The sequence below is a fragment of the Pagrus major genome, chromosome 18, assembly GCF_040436345.1.
Source record: "Pagrus major chromosome 18, Pma_NU_1.0".
Lineage (NCBI taxonomy): Eukaryota > Metazoa > Chordata > Actinopteri > Spariformes > Sparidae > Pagrus > Pagrus major.
Window position 1 is genome coordinate 18,124,872 of NC_133232.1, and position 18,406 is coordinate 18,143,277.

General features: G+C 41.1%; 1 protein-coding gene across 1 annotated transcript in view; it reads right to left on the minus strand.

Moving 5' to 3' along the window:
* Window positions 1–18,406, minus strand: part of gpc3 (glypican 3) — a 113,944-nt gene that overhangs the window by 28,437 nt on the left and 67,101 nt on the right. The window contains exons 4-6 of the mRNA XM_073486327.1: window positions 9,267–9,412; window positions 8,661–8,786; window positions 3,582–3,693 (exon numbers count right to left, since the gene is read on the minus strand). Of these exons, the coding sequence (XP_073342428.1) occupies window positions 3,582–3,693; window positions 8,661–8,786; window positions 9,267–9,412 (384 nt within the window). The remainder of the gene's footprint in view (window positions 1–3,581; window positions 3,694–8,660; window positions 8,787–9,266; window positions 9,413–18,406) is intronic.

Sequence of the window (18,406 nt, forward strand, 5' to 3'; positions counted from 1 at the left end):
CACATATAAACAGGGCAGATGAAAGTAATTATCTGTGAGTTGTGGCCTGCTCTCTCATATCAGACGGTTAATTAGTCCATTTGCTTTTAGCCCTGCAACATCCAGAGCTGGTGGTCTTTCAACAGGCTCGGAGGCGGAGACCTTGTAAAAGTGCTTTTAACTAAACAACATCACTTTCTCCAGTGCCTTCAGAGGTTGTTTACAACATGCCGGCTCAGAGCAGCGAGGACCATGAAATACTGTGTGTAGTCAATAAACGTTTAGAGGGATTTTAAAACAAGTTAAGAGTTCTGCCTTACATCAGTCGACTCAAGCGGCAGATATGTTTAAGCCACGCTTGGCTGTATGGATAGCTATGTCAGTCAGTCTGTACGTCACTTTGATACTTCAAATATTGGATGGATTGCAATGACACTTTGTATAGAGATTCATGGTGCCCTCAGGATAAAAACCAATGACTTAAAATTTCCACTGATCCAATAAAAACATTCTACATTTACTAGATGGAATTTACTCATGGATCCAAATGATGTAAACTAATAACTTTAGTGATATCCCGACTTTTCATCATCATTCACGGTCCTCAGAGGATGAATCATACCATAGTTGGTGATCCTCTGCCTTTAACTCTTGTACCAGGTTGACTTTTTTTGTTTTTAGTGAAATAATTCAACAATTATTGGATGAATTTATGTAAAATTTTGTAAACCTGTTCTTGTTCCCCTCAGGATGTATTGTAATAACTTTGGTGATCCATTATCATTTCACCTAATACCCCCATCAGGTAAAAAATTCAGTGTATCCATCAGCTTCAGATATACTTTGTGCTTAGTGCTAATTAGCAAATATTAGCTTAAAATGCTTAAAAATAAGATGGTGAACATTTTAAAATTGTAATTGCTGATGATGACAAGCACCAACTTACCATAAAGTCTTCCATACAGTGCACTCATTAGGTAACACAGGCTAACATGCTAAACTAAGACGGTAAACATGATGAACACTGTGCCTGCTTAGCATGTTAGGATGCTGAAATTAGCATTTAGCTGTGCCTGAGTGTAGCCTCACAAAGCTGCTAGCGTGGCTGTAGAGTCTCAGTCTTGTTCTTACATTAGCGTGGAAACAATATGTTGTTTCTAAGATGTTTACAAATTTCAAAATGAATATACAAGTGGTTAGACAAAATATCAGTGACAGTTTACAGTATGATGAAAACTGATACATAAACACCGTAAACAGAAACCTCAGAAGTGAAGTTGAGTGAGCGCTCTCAGGCACAGGAAAACCTTCATTTTGTGAACTCCACACAGGGTGTTTTTATTGCAGGACTATTGTATTATATTGCATCATATTGTGAGGCGTTCCTGTTATTCTGTGCACCCCAGTATAGTGATGATTTATAGTAAAAATATTTGTGTAATCTGACTTCTGCAGGAATGGCTATGAGCCATACAAAGTTTTACTGCACATGAAATATGCAATCAAGGGCAGTCAGTCTTTTGTCAGATGTTTATCCAGCCCATTGATGTCGAGATCTAAAGGGAAGTCGGAGTTCAAGCAGAAATGTGCTTTTCTCTGCTGTAAGGTCATCAGATATAGGATTAAAAGCTCCCATGTGCATCGCCAGTCTTCATAAATATCAGGCGTTAATGTAAACAGAATCAAAAGCTCATAAATGTCCACATGTGTACCACGTCATCCGTGCAACGAGGGAGCCAATGAGGGCTGAGTGTTAGGTTACTGGGAGCATCTGATCTGATCACACACACCGGACGAACACACACATTGCTTCCATGTTTCTGAGGGATTGTCTGAATGAGCTCAGTCATTTCACCAAACTGCATTTTCTCGCAAAATCTCATCAAAAGCCTATCAGGAACCCGATCCACATGGTAAACAGTCTGCACTGCAGCAGCAGCTCTGCTTGTAATCATATGGATACAAATGTGTGTTCCCGTCAGAGCAGGAAGTTTTGAAAGGCTTATTACATTAGAGTGCATGAGTGTACATGTCCTGTGTTTTTAGGATTAAACGATGATTCCGGTTTATTACAACTCGAGTTTATGTTTGAATTCTTGGCCATCGTTCCTATTTGTGTTATAACATCATACTTAACAAGTTAACCTGCTGAGTTCTGGGAATGTAGCAAAGCTGCTGAAAAGTCGCCAGAAAGGGCAAGAAACACACACGTCAGACTATCAAGCAGATTTTAAGCAAACTTCCAGGTTGGCCCAATTTATCTGTCCTGGTTCAACTTTGACCAAACATACAAACCAAAGATGTTATCATCTGCAGCTTTCCTGTGCAGTGAGACATTTACACTCACTTTTGGTTTTACCACCAAATAAAGCGGTTTGGATAAGCTCCTTGCCCTTTGTTTTAGCGACATTGGCAGGAAAGTGGTTTCTTAAAGAGGAGCAAAGATGGCCAAAACTATCAAAAATAAGACCCGTGTTTTTATATAGTGAAATTATCTTTTAAACCTCCATAAAACATTTAGAGTCAAATCTAGGATGAATCATTTGAGGGATTTTGAAGAGGGAAGAGGTTAAGGAAACACCTCACACTCCTGTTCAAGTATTGCTCCTCTCCCTTTCAGCAGGACTAAGCACGAATGAGGTAATACAGCAAAAGCAATTGAGAAAATTACAGCGCCTCCAACCACAACCCACGGTATTTTTCTTGAGGGTCTCTGGTTGTCAGAGGGGGAGTGGAGGAAGGTCCACAGCCGCTGCTCGGATCTCCCAGGTTGTTTAAACAGGAGAAAAGGATTGTAATCCACCGTGACAGGCCTGAAACACTCTGAGGCTCAAACCCATATACATGCAGACAAAAAACACACACGCACATAGACTTTTCAGCTGGAAGATGGTGTGTGTGTGTGTGTGTGTAGGGGGAGGTGGAAGTTGGTCAATCCGAAGTGTTGACAGCTACAAGTGCAACCACCAGGAACCAGGAAACACAGACAGATCTGTGGGCTGATACATCCACCGGCAGAGGCTGACTTTGAGGCTACATGCAAGCATCTCTGCACTCTGTCAGCCCTCTCCAAAAGGTGGTTTCCATGGCGACTGGAGCGCCAAAAAAGGGGGCTTGGGCCTTGATGACAGCTGGGGCTTACTGTGGATGGAGGACATAACTCCCATCCGTCACAACAACCCCCATCACCCTCAGAACATGTGTCCTCACCTGGTCAGATTGTGTCTAATAAGATTTTTTTTTTGGTCTCTTTTGAACAGATGAGACACAAAACAAAATGTCTGTTCAGAAGTTTCCTGTTTTACTGTGTTTACAAAGAGCAAGGCGCTGACATCACCTTGAACACAGCACAGAGCATCTTCATTTCATCTTCATCTTAACCTGTCCTGTGCTGACCCCCACAGGAGCTGCAGAGCGAGGCCTGCAGCAGTTCAGAGATCAATGTCCAATTGTGACCGCAGAGGCACAACTAATGGGTAAGGTAAACCCTCAGGCCTCCACAGAGGAGAGGGACACTTGTGTGCACTGAGGAACTGCTTAAACACAAGAACTCACAGGGACAAAATGACAAAAAACCTGGATGGCACATGCACGCAGCTCACCTGGTTGATGTGCTTGAGTTTGTCTATGATCTGGCTGATGACCGGCTCAGGGGGCTTGTTGCTTCGGGACTCGGAGCCAGGGTGCGACCGTTTCAGGCCGGGTCCAGCGAACCTGACAGCACAGGAAGGAAACATGAAATCAGTACTCATTTTAAAGGCTGTTCAGAGGATATTCACTATTTAGAGACCTCAACATGAGTGGAAGACATGATGAGCTGACCATTGCTCCGGCACACCAAACAAGGTGTTTATCACCATCTAGTGTTGATGAAGTGAATGACAGCTCTTCTGGTTTTTAGTTTAGGGGCAGAGCTGCAGAGCTGGAAAGACCATTTGTAACTCGACTCTAACAGAAGGACTAACTTCTCCCTCGTTGAAGACATTACGTCTATAAATTTAAACAGGACACAGTAACATTTGAAGATATTTTTTTATATTTCTAATAAAACCTCTGGGGACTGCATACTTCTTAGAAAGACACAATTTATGACTAAAATGTTTCAGCATCAGCCTTTAGTGGGATATGTACCAGGGCTGCAACTAAAGATTATTTTCATGGTCAATTAATCTGTCAGTTATTTAACTGAATAGTTGTTTGGTCTATAAAATGTCAGAAAATTGTGAAAAATGTTGATCAGGGTTTCCAAATGGCTTTCTTAAATATCTTGTTTTGTCCACAATCCAAAGACAGTCACTTTGCTGTCATAGAGAAGTAAAGAGACGTGAAAAAATTCACATTTAAAGGCACACATGTAGTTTTGGAAAGCGAATTCAAATTCAGAAAGGTAACATTTACAAAATTAAAGGTGCACTATGTAGTTTTGGGGAAGACATTTTAATCAGAAGAGAATGATCTTCAATGACAAAACAAACTCTCTTTGTTTTCATGACCACATAAACTGAATAAACCAACTGACCCTAAAAGACAACACAATTTATTTTGTTTATATGTGGCGGACCCTGCCACGTTTCTAGTATCAAACAGTGTTCTGGGACCTTATTCTCCTCTGAGAACAGCTTGTTTATCTGGTTATGGAAAAAATAAATATGTCTGAGTTTGTATTATTACCTCATTAATATTGGAAATGTAAAAAATCTGAGTTTGAAAAGTTACACTTACTGTTTAATCTATCAACACAGTTGGCCATTCATTTAATTGTTGACAACTAATCAATTCAGATAAATCACTGCAGCTCTAAAACGTACTCAGCCTGAGGCATGAAAATAAAATGTAACTCATGGACACACCATGAGTCAAAAACATCCTTAAAGGACTTTAACCATTACATAAAGTCTGCATGATAATTAATTCCACGCACATTAAACTGGCCAATTAGTGGCTTTTAATCATATCTGCTCTTAATGAGAGGACATTAGCAGAGATGTACTCTTGTCCTGCTTTAGCGGCGAGAGTATATTTAGGCTCCACAATCAGCCTACAGGCAGGTGCTTACATGTCTCTGTGTTAACTGAGGAAACACGGCTCTGTTGACTCTTGTGTATGTTATCAGGAGGAGGAGCTGGTGAGTCTCAAACTTTCCTGCAGGTGTTGCTCCGCTCTTGGCAGTGCCAGGAATTAACCCCTTCCGAGGAGACTACCTCACTCCCACAAGCCTGTTTAGATAAACTACAGTCAAGATTGACAACATATCTTCGCCCGGGCACCACAGTGATATGAACGGTGGTGAGGGCAGGGGTCGTATCTCAGCGTAAATGTCATCTGCTATATTGCCGCAAATGTTGGGAAGATGAAGGACAAATGGGCAGGAGCGGGGGGAAATGAGAAAAGGTTGGAAACAGAGAAAGGGGCCTTGAGAAATATATGTGTGTGAGTGACATTGTGTGTGTAAAGCATGAGGTCATACTCTGTTCTCATCTCTGTGAACACACACACACACACTGCCAGCACGCACACTCCCACCCTTCACCTGCTGTCTCCATTCATCAGTCTTCTCCCCGAAGTCAGACTTTTTATTAAACTCAAATTACATTTCCCCGGTTATTTATTCTTCTTATTAGCCATGATCTCACCCCCTCTCTGCTGCTAATTATCACATTAATAATGGAGAGAGATGTGTGATCCATTTAGGCGAGGAAAAGAGAAAATATGGGTCGGGGAGGGAGGATCAGGGGAGGGAGATTTGGAGTGAAGATAAGGAGCTGAGGCAGGTTAGTGTTTCATGTGATAGATGCCAGTCAGAGACATAATTCAGCGCGTTTCACCGTTAAAACTGTTTCTCGCTGCTGATAGTCTCAGTTGTCAGCTCTCAGCTTCTTATCTGATAGTTTCTGTGTTATTGTTTGCAGCTATAAGAGCTGATCGGATCCGTTAACTCCGGTGATAACCTAATCTAATCCAACACCAATTACCATGCTATTAGGTCCAGTGTGAATGAGACGCCTCTCACATCAGAATAAATAACAAAAGGAGAAGAGACGAGGGAGTCCAGGTGTTGAAGGGATACATAATGGAGTCTGAAGCTTTTCACACCACCTGGTCACACTCGCAGTCCGCTGGTGTGTAAACAGTGTGGTTGTTACTGTTGGTACACTTCCTCTGGCTGAATGTCATGTTGAGAATAACAGAATCAAATTTAGATGGTATCGTACAAAGAGATGTAAGGGACTGTAGGGAAATTATTAGGGTGGTGAGACCTAATAACTTTTCTTCTCCAGGGCTAATAATGTTTTCTTTGAACCCTTGTCTTGACTTAGAAAACAAACAAAAAACCAAAGCCATGCCAGGGGCTTGGCTATGGGGAGGCCTATCTACCTCTTTGTTCCAGACTGAAATATATCAACTACAATAGGATGGATTGCCATGAAAATGTAGATATCCACAGTGCGCAGATGATGCACGCTACTAACTCTGGTGCCACCACGAGGCTCACAATTGTCCTTTTTAGTGAAATGTCTGAATAACTAATAACTTGACTGTCATGAAATTAACTAAAGACATTCAGGACAAATTGTCATCACTTTGGTGATCCCTTAACTTTTTCTCTGACACCTTCAGACCAACATTAAAATCTCACTAAATACCAAAGTGATGAGCTTCCAGTTGCACTTTATGTTCAGTGCTTATAAGCAAAACAATTAAAAGCTAGCATGCTTAACTAATACCCCCTTCACACTGGCCAAAAACCCACTTGGCACTGTGTTTGAAAGAGCTGGTGATATGGGACGGGGGTATGACGTGTTGATAGCATGTTGTGTGTGCTGACTCAAAAAGTAGAAATGCAACCGAAAATGTCTGCAAACTGGGAAGACAACAAGGTCCGGAAGCTCCTTGCCCTTGTATCCCACCACGCTTCTGTTGTTCTGTTCTGATACGCTAGCATGCGGCAGCATTATACCGATGTTATTGGATATGCTATAAAAAAAAGCATTTAGCTCAAGGCGAAGCTGCGCAGCCTTACAGAGCTGCTAGCATCAACATCAACAAGATTAATCTTGATAACTAGCTATGTTTTAATGGCTAATTTCACATCTGACCAGGGGACATCACTTGAAAATTAGCCTTTTGGTTAACACTGGCACATTAATGCTGATGTTGATCGGTGTGTAAGTCCTGAAAAATACACATTAATAAAACCCTTATCAAGAGACGAAACTGTTGTCATTTGCATATTGCAAAGGTCACCTTTATGAACCATCCCAAGACTACCCTTCAACCAAAAGAAAATTACAATATCTCTTACCTCTTTTCTGACTTCCTCTCCCCTATTTATTTACAGTCCCTAATTGTAATGCTCGCAGTTGACACAGCATCTTATCTTTCATCACTTATCACACATGCACGAGTTTACACTGTCATTAGATCCAAAAGAGTAATAGAAACATAATGTTTGGAGCCGACACGGCATCACATCTGTTATCACAGTAATCGCTGTAACGCTCTTTGATGTGGTGAAAAGTGTTGCTCTTCTGATCTCGGCTCCAGGTGGGATGGTAAACATGCCTGATAAAAAGACCCTAATTTAGCTCCAAAGATCACTTCTCAAGTATCGGAGACATTCAGTACCCAACCCCTCCAGCCCCCCCCCCCTCCCACACCCATCCAATCTAAATTTATCTGCATGAGACAATATGAGAATGAATGCCAGGTTTGGCTCTGGAAAAGGTCCTATCTGAGAGGATAATGGAAGCTGATCCAGAACAAATCTCAGAGTGAAAATGTACCCGGGGTGAATTCGCAGACATATGCCCTCGCAGATGACACAGAGAATTGCTTGCCGGGAGACATTGTAATCTCTCCATCATTTCGTCTCCTTTCCAGCCTCGCTGCACCTTCCTATCGCGCTGTTTGGTCCAGCTTGTAATCATCCCCTCAGGACAGCTTTGCCCCCATGCCAACCTGATGTCTCCTCTACAGATTGGGGTTCTTTTCTATTTTTGTGATGGACTCTCTTCCAGCAGTTTGAGAAAGCTCTGAATTTATTCTCCGTCCTCCTCGGGAACAAGAGGTAGAACATTAACCTCCACGTCTGAGATGTGTGCCTCCGCATTGATTAAATTCTACACATAATTTACAAAGCAGAAAAGAAAAAAAGAATGATATCTATAACTATCTAAGCCAAATTGAAATTGGGGCTGGCTGGCAGCACCGGGCGGATGGGAAGAAGTTATGATGTGTGGAGCCAATGGACAGGGGTGAAGTGAAATATTGCGGAAACCAAATGAGGTTCTGCAGGGTGCACGGAAGATGTTGGATGAAGGAGGAGAGAACGATCGAAACAGCAATTAACTAAGCGAGAAGAAGGTGACAGCACGCCTGACATTAATAACATCCCATAGAGCCAAAGTCAAGATTTACACTCACACTCGGTGGGAGAGGGGGGGCCCTCATGTGAAGCTCATCAGCTCTGAGCAAACTTACCCTTCAACTCACCTACACTCTCCAAGATGTGCTGGAAACTCAAGAATCAGAGCAGACTATTTGTATAAATGATCATTTATAAAGCCGATAAACCAGAGCAGGAGCGTCCTGCAGGCTGTGCTGGAGTGCAAGTTTGTCTGCAGGTGCATTTACTGTAGGGCTCGTAGTGTGTTTTAGTGGCAAATGAGAGCCTGACTCACCTGTCTGTCATCTCCTGCCCATTCCAGCAGAGGGAGTGGTTTGCTGGAGCAGGCTCGCGGCTGCACAGTGCCTCCCCAAGACCACTGTAGAAGGAGCTGAAGCCCCTCAGGTTGGATATGAACTCCCTGAAATATGCAAAGACAGGAAATGAAACAGACGGTAAAATAATTTAAATAAGACTCGAAAACATCAGCAGGGAGAAGAGCAGAGAGATAAACTGTCCTGCAGTGAGAGAAACAGGCAGAGATAGAATAAGAGAGGGGATTTAGCTTGATGAGAGTGAGAGCAAGTCAATGAGACCCCCCTTGAGAAGGAGAGTAAAAGAGGCAAAAATAAGCAGTGTCTCTATTCCTAATTGACATTAATCTGGCCATTGTGCTGCTGAGGCCAGCAGCCCCGCTGGGCATTATTACACTGTTCATTTAAGCCTGTTATTGCATCGGGGGTGTTAAAAACACTAGAGTGGAGAAGGACTGAGTGCCAAAAGGAAACAGGAGAAAATCTGTCCCCAGTATCAGGGACAATATCTGTATGCCTGACATATTTTGTTGCAGAACGAGTGCTGCTTCATCAGCTGGTGGGGGTCTCAGTCCTGATTTCCTCACCTGCGGAGGCCGGCCAGTGTCTCATCAGAGTCCGAGGACAAGAGCTGGGCGTTGAGGGCTGAAGAGGCAGCGGGAGGCTGGGGAGGAGGAGATCTGACCGAGCGAGAGGCACGGGCAGGAGGAGTGCTTCCACACATCCCACTCACCTGCAGAGGAGACAGGGGAGAAAATGAGACATCAGGATCAAGTGAGTGAATTCAGCTGGCCAAACCTTTTCACCCCACTTATGTTTCATTGCCTGTTTCAAACCTGTTTATTCAAACTCCTAACAGCAGTGACAGTGCAGACGGTAAGAACCTGTCAACAGCCAAGCTGCCGGCCGTACTCAGCTGAGCCCCTCCGCAAATTGTCATCTGTTTGGGTTTGTTTATTTTTGGGAGGGATGAAAGCGCGGGGATTTGCATAACAAACAAGTCATTGTATCCTGTGCCAGCCGTTTCCGCCTTGTTCGAATTTGTAATCATAACACTCCAAAAAACGCGAGCGTGAAAATAAGGCCTCTCGTTTGCAGCTTCTTTCCCCCATATAAACGCCATTGTGTTTCCACATGGGACGGCATAAAAATAATAAATAAGAAGTCCCTCTCTGTCTCTCAGAGATAATGGACCTGGCACATTCTTTTCAGGTGCAATAAAAATGCAAATGGCTGGTAATGTTTAGCTTGTGGTTTAATGATTTGCCGGTGGTTTAATTTCCCCCGGGGATACAGGCCGAGGCTTAATTCTGCCATGTAATGTTAACAGCTAATTGTGCCCAGCTCCCCTTTAAGTGAATAGGCTGGCACAACTGCTGCTGAATACTGATGTGACCAGATAGAGAGGAGCTGGACATCTTCATCTGGTGGCGGCCGAGGCCACATACACACAAATACACACACATCTGCATGCACACACACACGCCAAATCCCCTGCATAAACAAAAAGGGAATCATTTCATGCAATTACTCTTTTGAACAGAATGCACCTAAGCCCATTAACATGATGAACACGCACTCCTACATAATATGCACACACGATATACAAACACACACACACACACACACACACACACACACACACACACCTGTTTATTGCATGCATGCTGACACACAGAAATGCTGATCTGCTGTAAGACAGAATCATCAGGGTTAATCAATACAGCCTTGTCATCCAAGGATACACACACACACACACACACACACAGACCCTTCCTGATAGTCACAGATGGTTGAGTTCTCTTGCACCAGGCATTCACTAATGCCCAGCATCCCTGGCTGGCCATCTTTACTAATACTCCCCTACCGTGTACTTGGGAAAAATTACACATACATACACACACAATCACAGACACACAGCCCATTGTCTCTGCCACCCCATTCTCTCCCTCCACATCTTCCTCTCGTGTAATTCTCTCGTTCTCCTGCGCCTGCAGCGAGTGCCGGTGCTCCCACAGGCCATGATTAATGTGATTGGAGCTGCGTTCCTCTTTTTGTTTGTGCGTTCGCGGGAAGCCGTAGGGGAGTTGTGGCACAAGGGAAAGACTGATTCAGCGCAGCCGCCGCCTCGCCTCCCCCCCCTTCCCGACGATTGTTTCCGGATTCTTCAAGGAAGGGGCTCATTAGTGGGGTATTAATATCACCCAGGGCTGAACTAACACAACCAACAGGAGAGTCTGCAGATAAAGGCTGCCTCAGCGTGAGAGCTGCGAAATATCTGCACACTTTTATCTGCACCAAACAGCCAGCATCACTGACAGAGAGGGGTGCTGACGGCCAGTAATACAACACACACACACACACACACACACACACACACACACACACAGATCTCACAATCCACTTGCACACCTGCGTCTCAGGTTCCATGTGGCACTGTGCTTGTGCAAACATGGTGTAAAGGTAAACTCCAAACAAATCAATGGTGATTCACGTGGATCCTGACAGTCTAATGTATTATCAGGATTATACATTAATCTTGATCAGGAGGAGTTCTTAATAAGCAAACAGTTTCAGGAGGAGAGATGATACTATCTGTGTTGTCAGGTGGCAGGGTGCCATGCACAGCTGTAACAACATATTGGAGAATATTTGGTGAGTAATGTTTGTGTTCGAGGGGAGTCCAGGCTCAGGGGAAAGACTGAGTCAGCACTCAGCTCATCTCCTCCTCCTCCTCCTCCTCCTCCTCCTCCTCCTCCTCCTCCTCCTTCTCCCTGCATCCTTGTCACCAGCATAGGAACCGACTTCTGGTGTAATGCACACACACAGACATCCCATTTCAGCTGAAGCCCTTTCAAGTTCTCCCAGTTAAGTAAAAATGTCTCACTATATGTCAAAAGTAAAGTCAAAGCAGACAGCTATCATGGATATATATCCAAACAGATACTGTTCTGTCTGGGCTGGAGAAATGAGGAATATGAAGCAACAATATCTTCCAGTTGGATGTGGTGGAAATTGTTTGGAAATGTCTTGAACTATTGATTTACTAAGACAAACAATTCTGAGATATGAATCAATATTGTGGATATTTTGAGCCAGCTAAAACAGCTGTTCCCAACCTTTCTTGTCTGATGCTACCCGACAGCTGAACTCAAGTACAACTTAATAGACACCATCAAATGTGTTCAGTTTATTGGATTTTAAAGTGAACGTCATGTAACACCATTACTGTAGATATTACTTTTTTTCATACATTTGAATTGTCAGTTTGAGATTAAGTTTGCACATGTATTACTACCAGACACAGATAATAAGTGGATGTAGCCTCTGGGTCTGAAATGTGAAGCCAATGTGGAAACCTGCGTTCTTTCAAATGGCCAGCAGGGGGCGAATCCACTGGTTGCAAAGATAAATCTGTATGTAAGCTTATGAGAAAATGACCCTACTTCTGACCTTATTTATGACCTCAGTAAACATTTTCCTAATGAGTTCATGGTCTCAATCGCTGGTTTCACGTCTTCTTCATCACAGCATGATGTTCATTTAATAAATTATGGTCCCATTTAGAGTAAAATAAACGTTAAAGCAGGGTATGGTTTCGGACGTGGCTACCTTGTGATTGACAAGGTTCTCAGTCTGATCCACTTGAGATATCCTCCTCCCCTCTATCCTCTCAACCCAATATGGTCACTTCTGGCTTTAAAAAAAGCCAAGATTGTGACGGCCATCATGCAAAACTCGAAGCTTCAAAACGGTAGTTCAAAAACCAATGGGTGATGTCACAGGGGCTCCGACCACTATTTATTATACATGATTACAGCCACTTGGACTTACTTTTAGCTTACTATTTCAACATGCTGTTTAGGTGTTAGAGCAGGCTTGGGCAGTGGGAGGTGTGAAGTGTGCAGCCAGCCTTTTAGCTCAGCAACTCTTGTGACTGTGAAATACAGTAAATTTATTTAATGATCAGAATTACACTATTTGTTTTTTTTTTCTTTTTCTAAAAGGTCCAGTGTGTAGGATTTCGGGAGCTCTATTAGCAGAAATGGATTTAATTAATTATAATTATTAATAATTATGTGTCATTAGTGTTTAAGCATCTGCAACTAAGAATCTCCCACCAAGTTTTCCCCCACCATGTTTCTACAGTAACCCAGAACGTACAAACTGAATAGAGTGACGAGTACAAATGTCTGATTTTTGACGTTGTTTAGAGTTTTAAATAAAAGCAAAAAATAACCCTACTGTATATATATATATATATATATATATATATATATATATATATATATATATATATATATATATATATACAAATTCCCCTTTAACTGGCCATTTCTAATACAAAATCATCCTCTTTCATCTTTACTCTACACAGGCATTAAATATGTGTCCCAATTGTTAAAATGATCCATATACTGTGGATATGAAGCACTGAAATACAATGATCAAAGGTGGTTAAAACATAATCACAAAGACTTTCAGGTAACTCCACTGGTTCGTGAATCTCGTCCTCACATTAATGAGATCAACAAATCCCAAAATATTGTAAAAAGATAATAATTTGTTTATAGCTCAAGGTTGAGTTCTCTGGCAGAGTAAATTCATAATTGTCATTACTGAAACATACAGGTACAGTATCTCTAAAGTAAGTGAGTAATCTGTGCAGATCAGCGGCTGACTTAAATGAGGTATTAGCGGTTTGTGCATCAAGGTCAAGCAAAAATTATTTTACACTTCTCACTCAGATTCCTGAAGCATTCAGAGCCGTGAAAAAATATTAAAGCTTGATGCCTTTTAGATGTCATAGACATCATGCAGATGAATTAGTCAGATGTGCCAGTCTGAAGTGGAAACATTTCATGAGGATAATGACGAGTTGATGAATGGCTATTTAGTTCAAAGGATGCAAAAATGTGAGATCTGTAACCATGTTATGAATGAATATATAGCACATAAATAATGATGAAACATGACAACCATAGTCTGGCATTTAGGTCAAAATGCTTATTTGTCTAAAGTTAGACGAGAAGATCGATAAATGGAACACTTCTGCTTCTGTATGGATGAAACTAAACCAGATAGAACAAGTAAACTTAGTTATCTTGTGCTGCCAGGCTAGCTGTTTCCCTGTGATTTCAGTCTTTATGCAAAGCTAAGCTAACTGGCTGCTGGCTACGTATTTACCATACAGGGACGTATCAAATGTCTCATCGAACTGCTGGCAAGAATAAGTGTACTTTTACAAAATGTGCTCCTATTCCTTTATCATCATTTAACAAACTGTTTATATATGAGGATACAATGTACAGTGATGTCATATTTTACATTAAGAAGCCTGCTACTGGAGTTGAGATAGTATTCAATATTAAGATTCATTTAAGCCAGACACAAATATAAATACAAAATTCAAAGCACAAGAATGGACTTTTGTATAATTTGATTGGCAGGTCTTCTAATACACATATTTGTCTAAAAAAACAGCTAAATCTAAATAACAATACTGTTATTATGCTTTTAAAGCTTATCTAAAAAAAAAATATTTCAAGTGTGATCGATTTGTTCAAGTGTGATCAAATAAACTCTAACTGTTCTGACTCTGTAGTCTGACGCCATGACCCGATTTGGTATTTGATTCTCATTGGTACTGTAAGGTGACAATCTGGGCATGAGACTGGCGTACCCAGCCACTCACCCTATGTTAGCTTGGGTCGACTCCAGCCCCCGCGATGGACGGATGGATGGATGGAAGAGACTCAACAATCAACTATCTTTCTGCAGAAAGTTACATAGTGTTGCTCATTAAGTCTAACTTTACAACTGTACATATAAATATGTAATTTACACAGTAATTTAAAAAACACCATTTATCTTCTATAATTAAAATTAAACATATGTTAATAATATGATAATATCTTTCAAAAGGCTTTGATGATATATCACAGCATTCACTGATATGATTTAATGCCTGTGTGAGAGCTCAAATGACTTTAAAGCAGCATCTGATTGCTGTGTCTGCAGTAGTCTACATGTTTGAGCAGAGATTTAATTAGTGCTCTTGTTTCCTCAGTGAAGCAACAGTTTGCATGCAATCTGATCTGTCTGAGCTATTTTTGCGCACAAAGGGGAAGAAAACAAAAAAGAGCTGATGAAAACTGTGTTATTGACAAAAAATGTTACCGACAATTAATGACCAAACTGTGTTGAGTGTGTAAGAAGACGCATCTCTTGTTCTCTGCAGTATATCCCCTCTAATCTTGGTCAGATCCATCATATTTCTGTCTCAACCTACTTCCCGTCTTCATTTTAAGCCGAGGGGTCGCGGGGTGATGGATGTCTCCTTCACACTCTCCTGTCCTCTCTCCCCTTGGGCTCGCTCTTCAGACTCTCCCCTCCATTCTTCTCCCTCTTTTTCTCCCCCTCTCTTTGTCGCCGCTCTTCTCTCCTCTCTTCTCCTCGGTAACCGGTAAAAATAGAGCTTCATAAATCATGCATCTTCTCTCACAGCAGCATGTAAGAACAAGAGGAAAAGAAATAAATGGAGGAGGATGAAAGAGAGAGAAGGATGTTGAGGATGAGATGTAGAGGTGGATGACATCAAACTCCAGGAGAGAGGCGGGAAGTTGACAGGGGAATAGATTGGAGCTGCAGGGCTCTTGGCTGCCCTCTCCGTCTCTCTGAACATTGGTTGATTCACGCTGGAGTTGCACCGGATGGAGGAAATGAATGTTAACATGCCGAGGAGCGGGGCTGGCGGACGATGAGTGGTCATCTCCCCAGCAGAGTAACATGTTTCAAGTCCGCAGTGTGAGAGGAGACGTCTCTCTCACACCTCGAGGACTCTTTTTCTCAGATAGAGTCGATCCGTTCGTTTGTCACCCTCAGTAACAAGGGTCTGCACTCTCGCTGGAGGGGAGATGAAGTGACAGACCACGGCTGCGGCTCTCACCATCATGTGAAACCACAAAACAAGACATAGTACTCCTTAGATCCATTATGTTGTGTGCAAAATATTGAAGTATCATTGAACAATTACTTTAGGTTTCCACTCAAATGCCACACGAACACACCTTAAAGACAAGCAGACAGAATTTCAAGCCCACAAAACATAAATGTATACCTCATGTTCAGATACCATTTTTCCTTCCTGATACAGATTCTAACACCTGAATTTGCCTATTGGCTGAAACCAAGTACCGATCTGATACCAGTGCTTTAAACAACTAAAATATATATATTATCATTATCATTTTTTAAATAGCCATCTGCTATAGGGATGTTAATGATTGATGATTAATCGATTAATTGTCATTAAGAAGTTAACAGATTAAAACTGTGTTAGCCAACAATCAGGGCACAAATACATCAAATCTTATTAAGCATTAGGAATACTTGCTAATAAAATATATTAAAACAAATACATAATAATGGTTTTAGAAAATGTATTTAATTAAAATGATATTTTAAATGATATTATTACATTTTTGCCATTTGGTCAGACTTTGTAAGGCCTGTCATTTGATAGCGACAGATGGGCGTTCTTCAGTTAAAATGGAGTCATTATTTGTGTAATCATTCAAGTAACTTGGTGTTTTTTTCTTTATCTGTTCTTTAAGTCCTAATGTAGCTGAGTTTGCATGGGAAGTAGATCATGTGAGTGGTTACACAGTTTTCTCATGAAAAGTGTTGAACATATTTGATAAATCATTAATAATTAAGCAATAATCAATTGTTAAGGCAGACAACTTTCAATTAAAGAAATTGCCATAAATTTGCATCCCTCGTATACTACTAACCCTCCATGGATGTGATATGATTGATGTCATCTTATCTGGCCTGACACAGGTTAAACACTTTGTATAACATAAACAAATACATGGTTAGAAAACATTTATCCAGTTTGACTTTCAGTCATAATTAAGTAAGAGCATAAACAAATAAATGTAGGAATAAATTATAATTTCTTTAAAAACCTAAAGCCTTGCCCACTGTACACGTTGGTAGTTTACTGGTAGGATTTTCGAGTGTAAAATATTCCCAAATTACTGATATTTTCCGAGCTCTGACTGACGTTAAACTACATGACTGGAAATCATTTTTTCTCTGGCGCTCTAAAACAGTAGTTGCCAGTAACAGCAATGAGCGACTTGTCTTGTTTAATCAATTTCCTAGAAAACTGTATTTTATCCTGGTGAAACTATTTTAAAGCAAATTTCCCCTGTCTTGCTGAGTTTGAGGTTACACACATCAGTAAAAGTTGGATACAGGTGTACAGGAGCTGCTGGGAAGTAGCAGGGTCCTGTTTCTAATAAATAAATTACGTGGTATTAGATTGGTGCATAGACTGGCGTACTCGCTGATGCCCGATAAAGCATTTGAGGCAGTATCAGAGGCAGTTCTGATACTGGTATTGGAATCAGAACAACCCTGATACTTTATATTACTGCTTAAGATTTGCCAAAACATACCATATTTTGTGTGCCAATTCATAATTTATAATCAATTTGGAGTAAAGAAGATTAGTGGCGGCTTTAAACAAGATACATTAGACAATATATTTAGTCGGTCAACACTTTTGTCAGCAGTCAACAGACAAAATTGTTGTTAAAGGCCTGAAAATGCTCCAAAATCCCATTTCTCACTGAAGATTATTACATTAGATCTTATTACTTAGTTAGTCAAAGTAAAATAATGTAAAGGAACTCTGCGTATGATTTGAACATCTCTGACATCACCAACCCACCCCCACCAGGTATCTGACCCATGGACACTGATTCAAACCGGACACTGTGTAATGTGGATCTACTGAACCTGCATTTGATCTATGTTGGACCTTTTCATGTGAGACACCTGTCACAGCTCAATATCTGGTTGTCACTGTAGGCTGTATGCAGTTACATACAATCACAGGCTAATTCGTAGAATTACAAAGAAAGCATTCACCTCTCTCCTTCCCTATATGCACACATTTGATTTCTCTCACTCATCCACATGTGCATGCTTTCTATTTCCTCCACGATCTCTCTCTCTCACTCTTTCTTTATCTTTTTGTTGTCGAGGAGTCGATGACATGACTCTTATCTGTCAAAATCATTCAATATTTCTATACATACATGCCTGGTAACCAAAGTCGAGCATTGATGTTCAATCCATGTCAGAGAGAGGGTCAAAGACGGTTGTCTGATGCACATTGACCCGTTGAGATAGAGCAGCGATAACCCATGTCACTGTCTGTCTTAATGGGGTATAAGATGAATGGGCTGTAAGCTGCACACGGACTGCACCGATTTTCAGTGGGACTGTCTCATTTTTCTGAAAACGAAACCTTATTCCATCTGAATAATTTAAAAGCATCTATATGATTGCATGAAAACACCACACTATATGAGTTATTCTTTTTTTATTTTTGCTTTCATGCGGGTGAAAATCTTCTTTTCATGTAATTGTATTTTGTATTGTTCCCATCTCCCTACCTTTTAACAATAATGTAAGTGACAACAAAATAACTAAATGAAATGTAAGCTGGCTTTGATATAATTGAAAATTAACGGTCCCAAATTCTGCTCATATTCAGGTTCATACTTTTATTTGGATGTCTACTAGAAAATGTTAACATGTTTTAATGTTCAAAAAACACCTCCATTCACCCTCTGTCTGGACACTCTGTTTTAGTGTCTGTCTCTTTAAGACACACCTCCTAAAAAAACCCCAGTCTGCTCTGATTGGT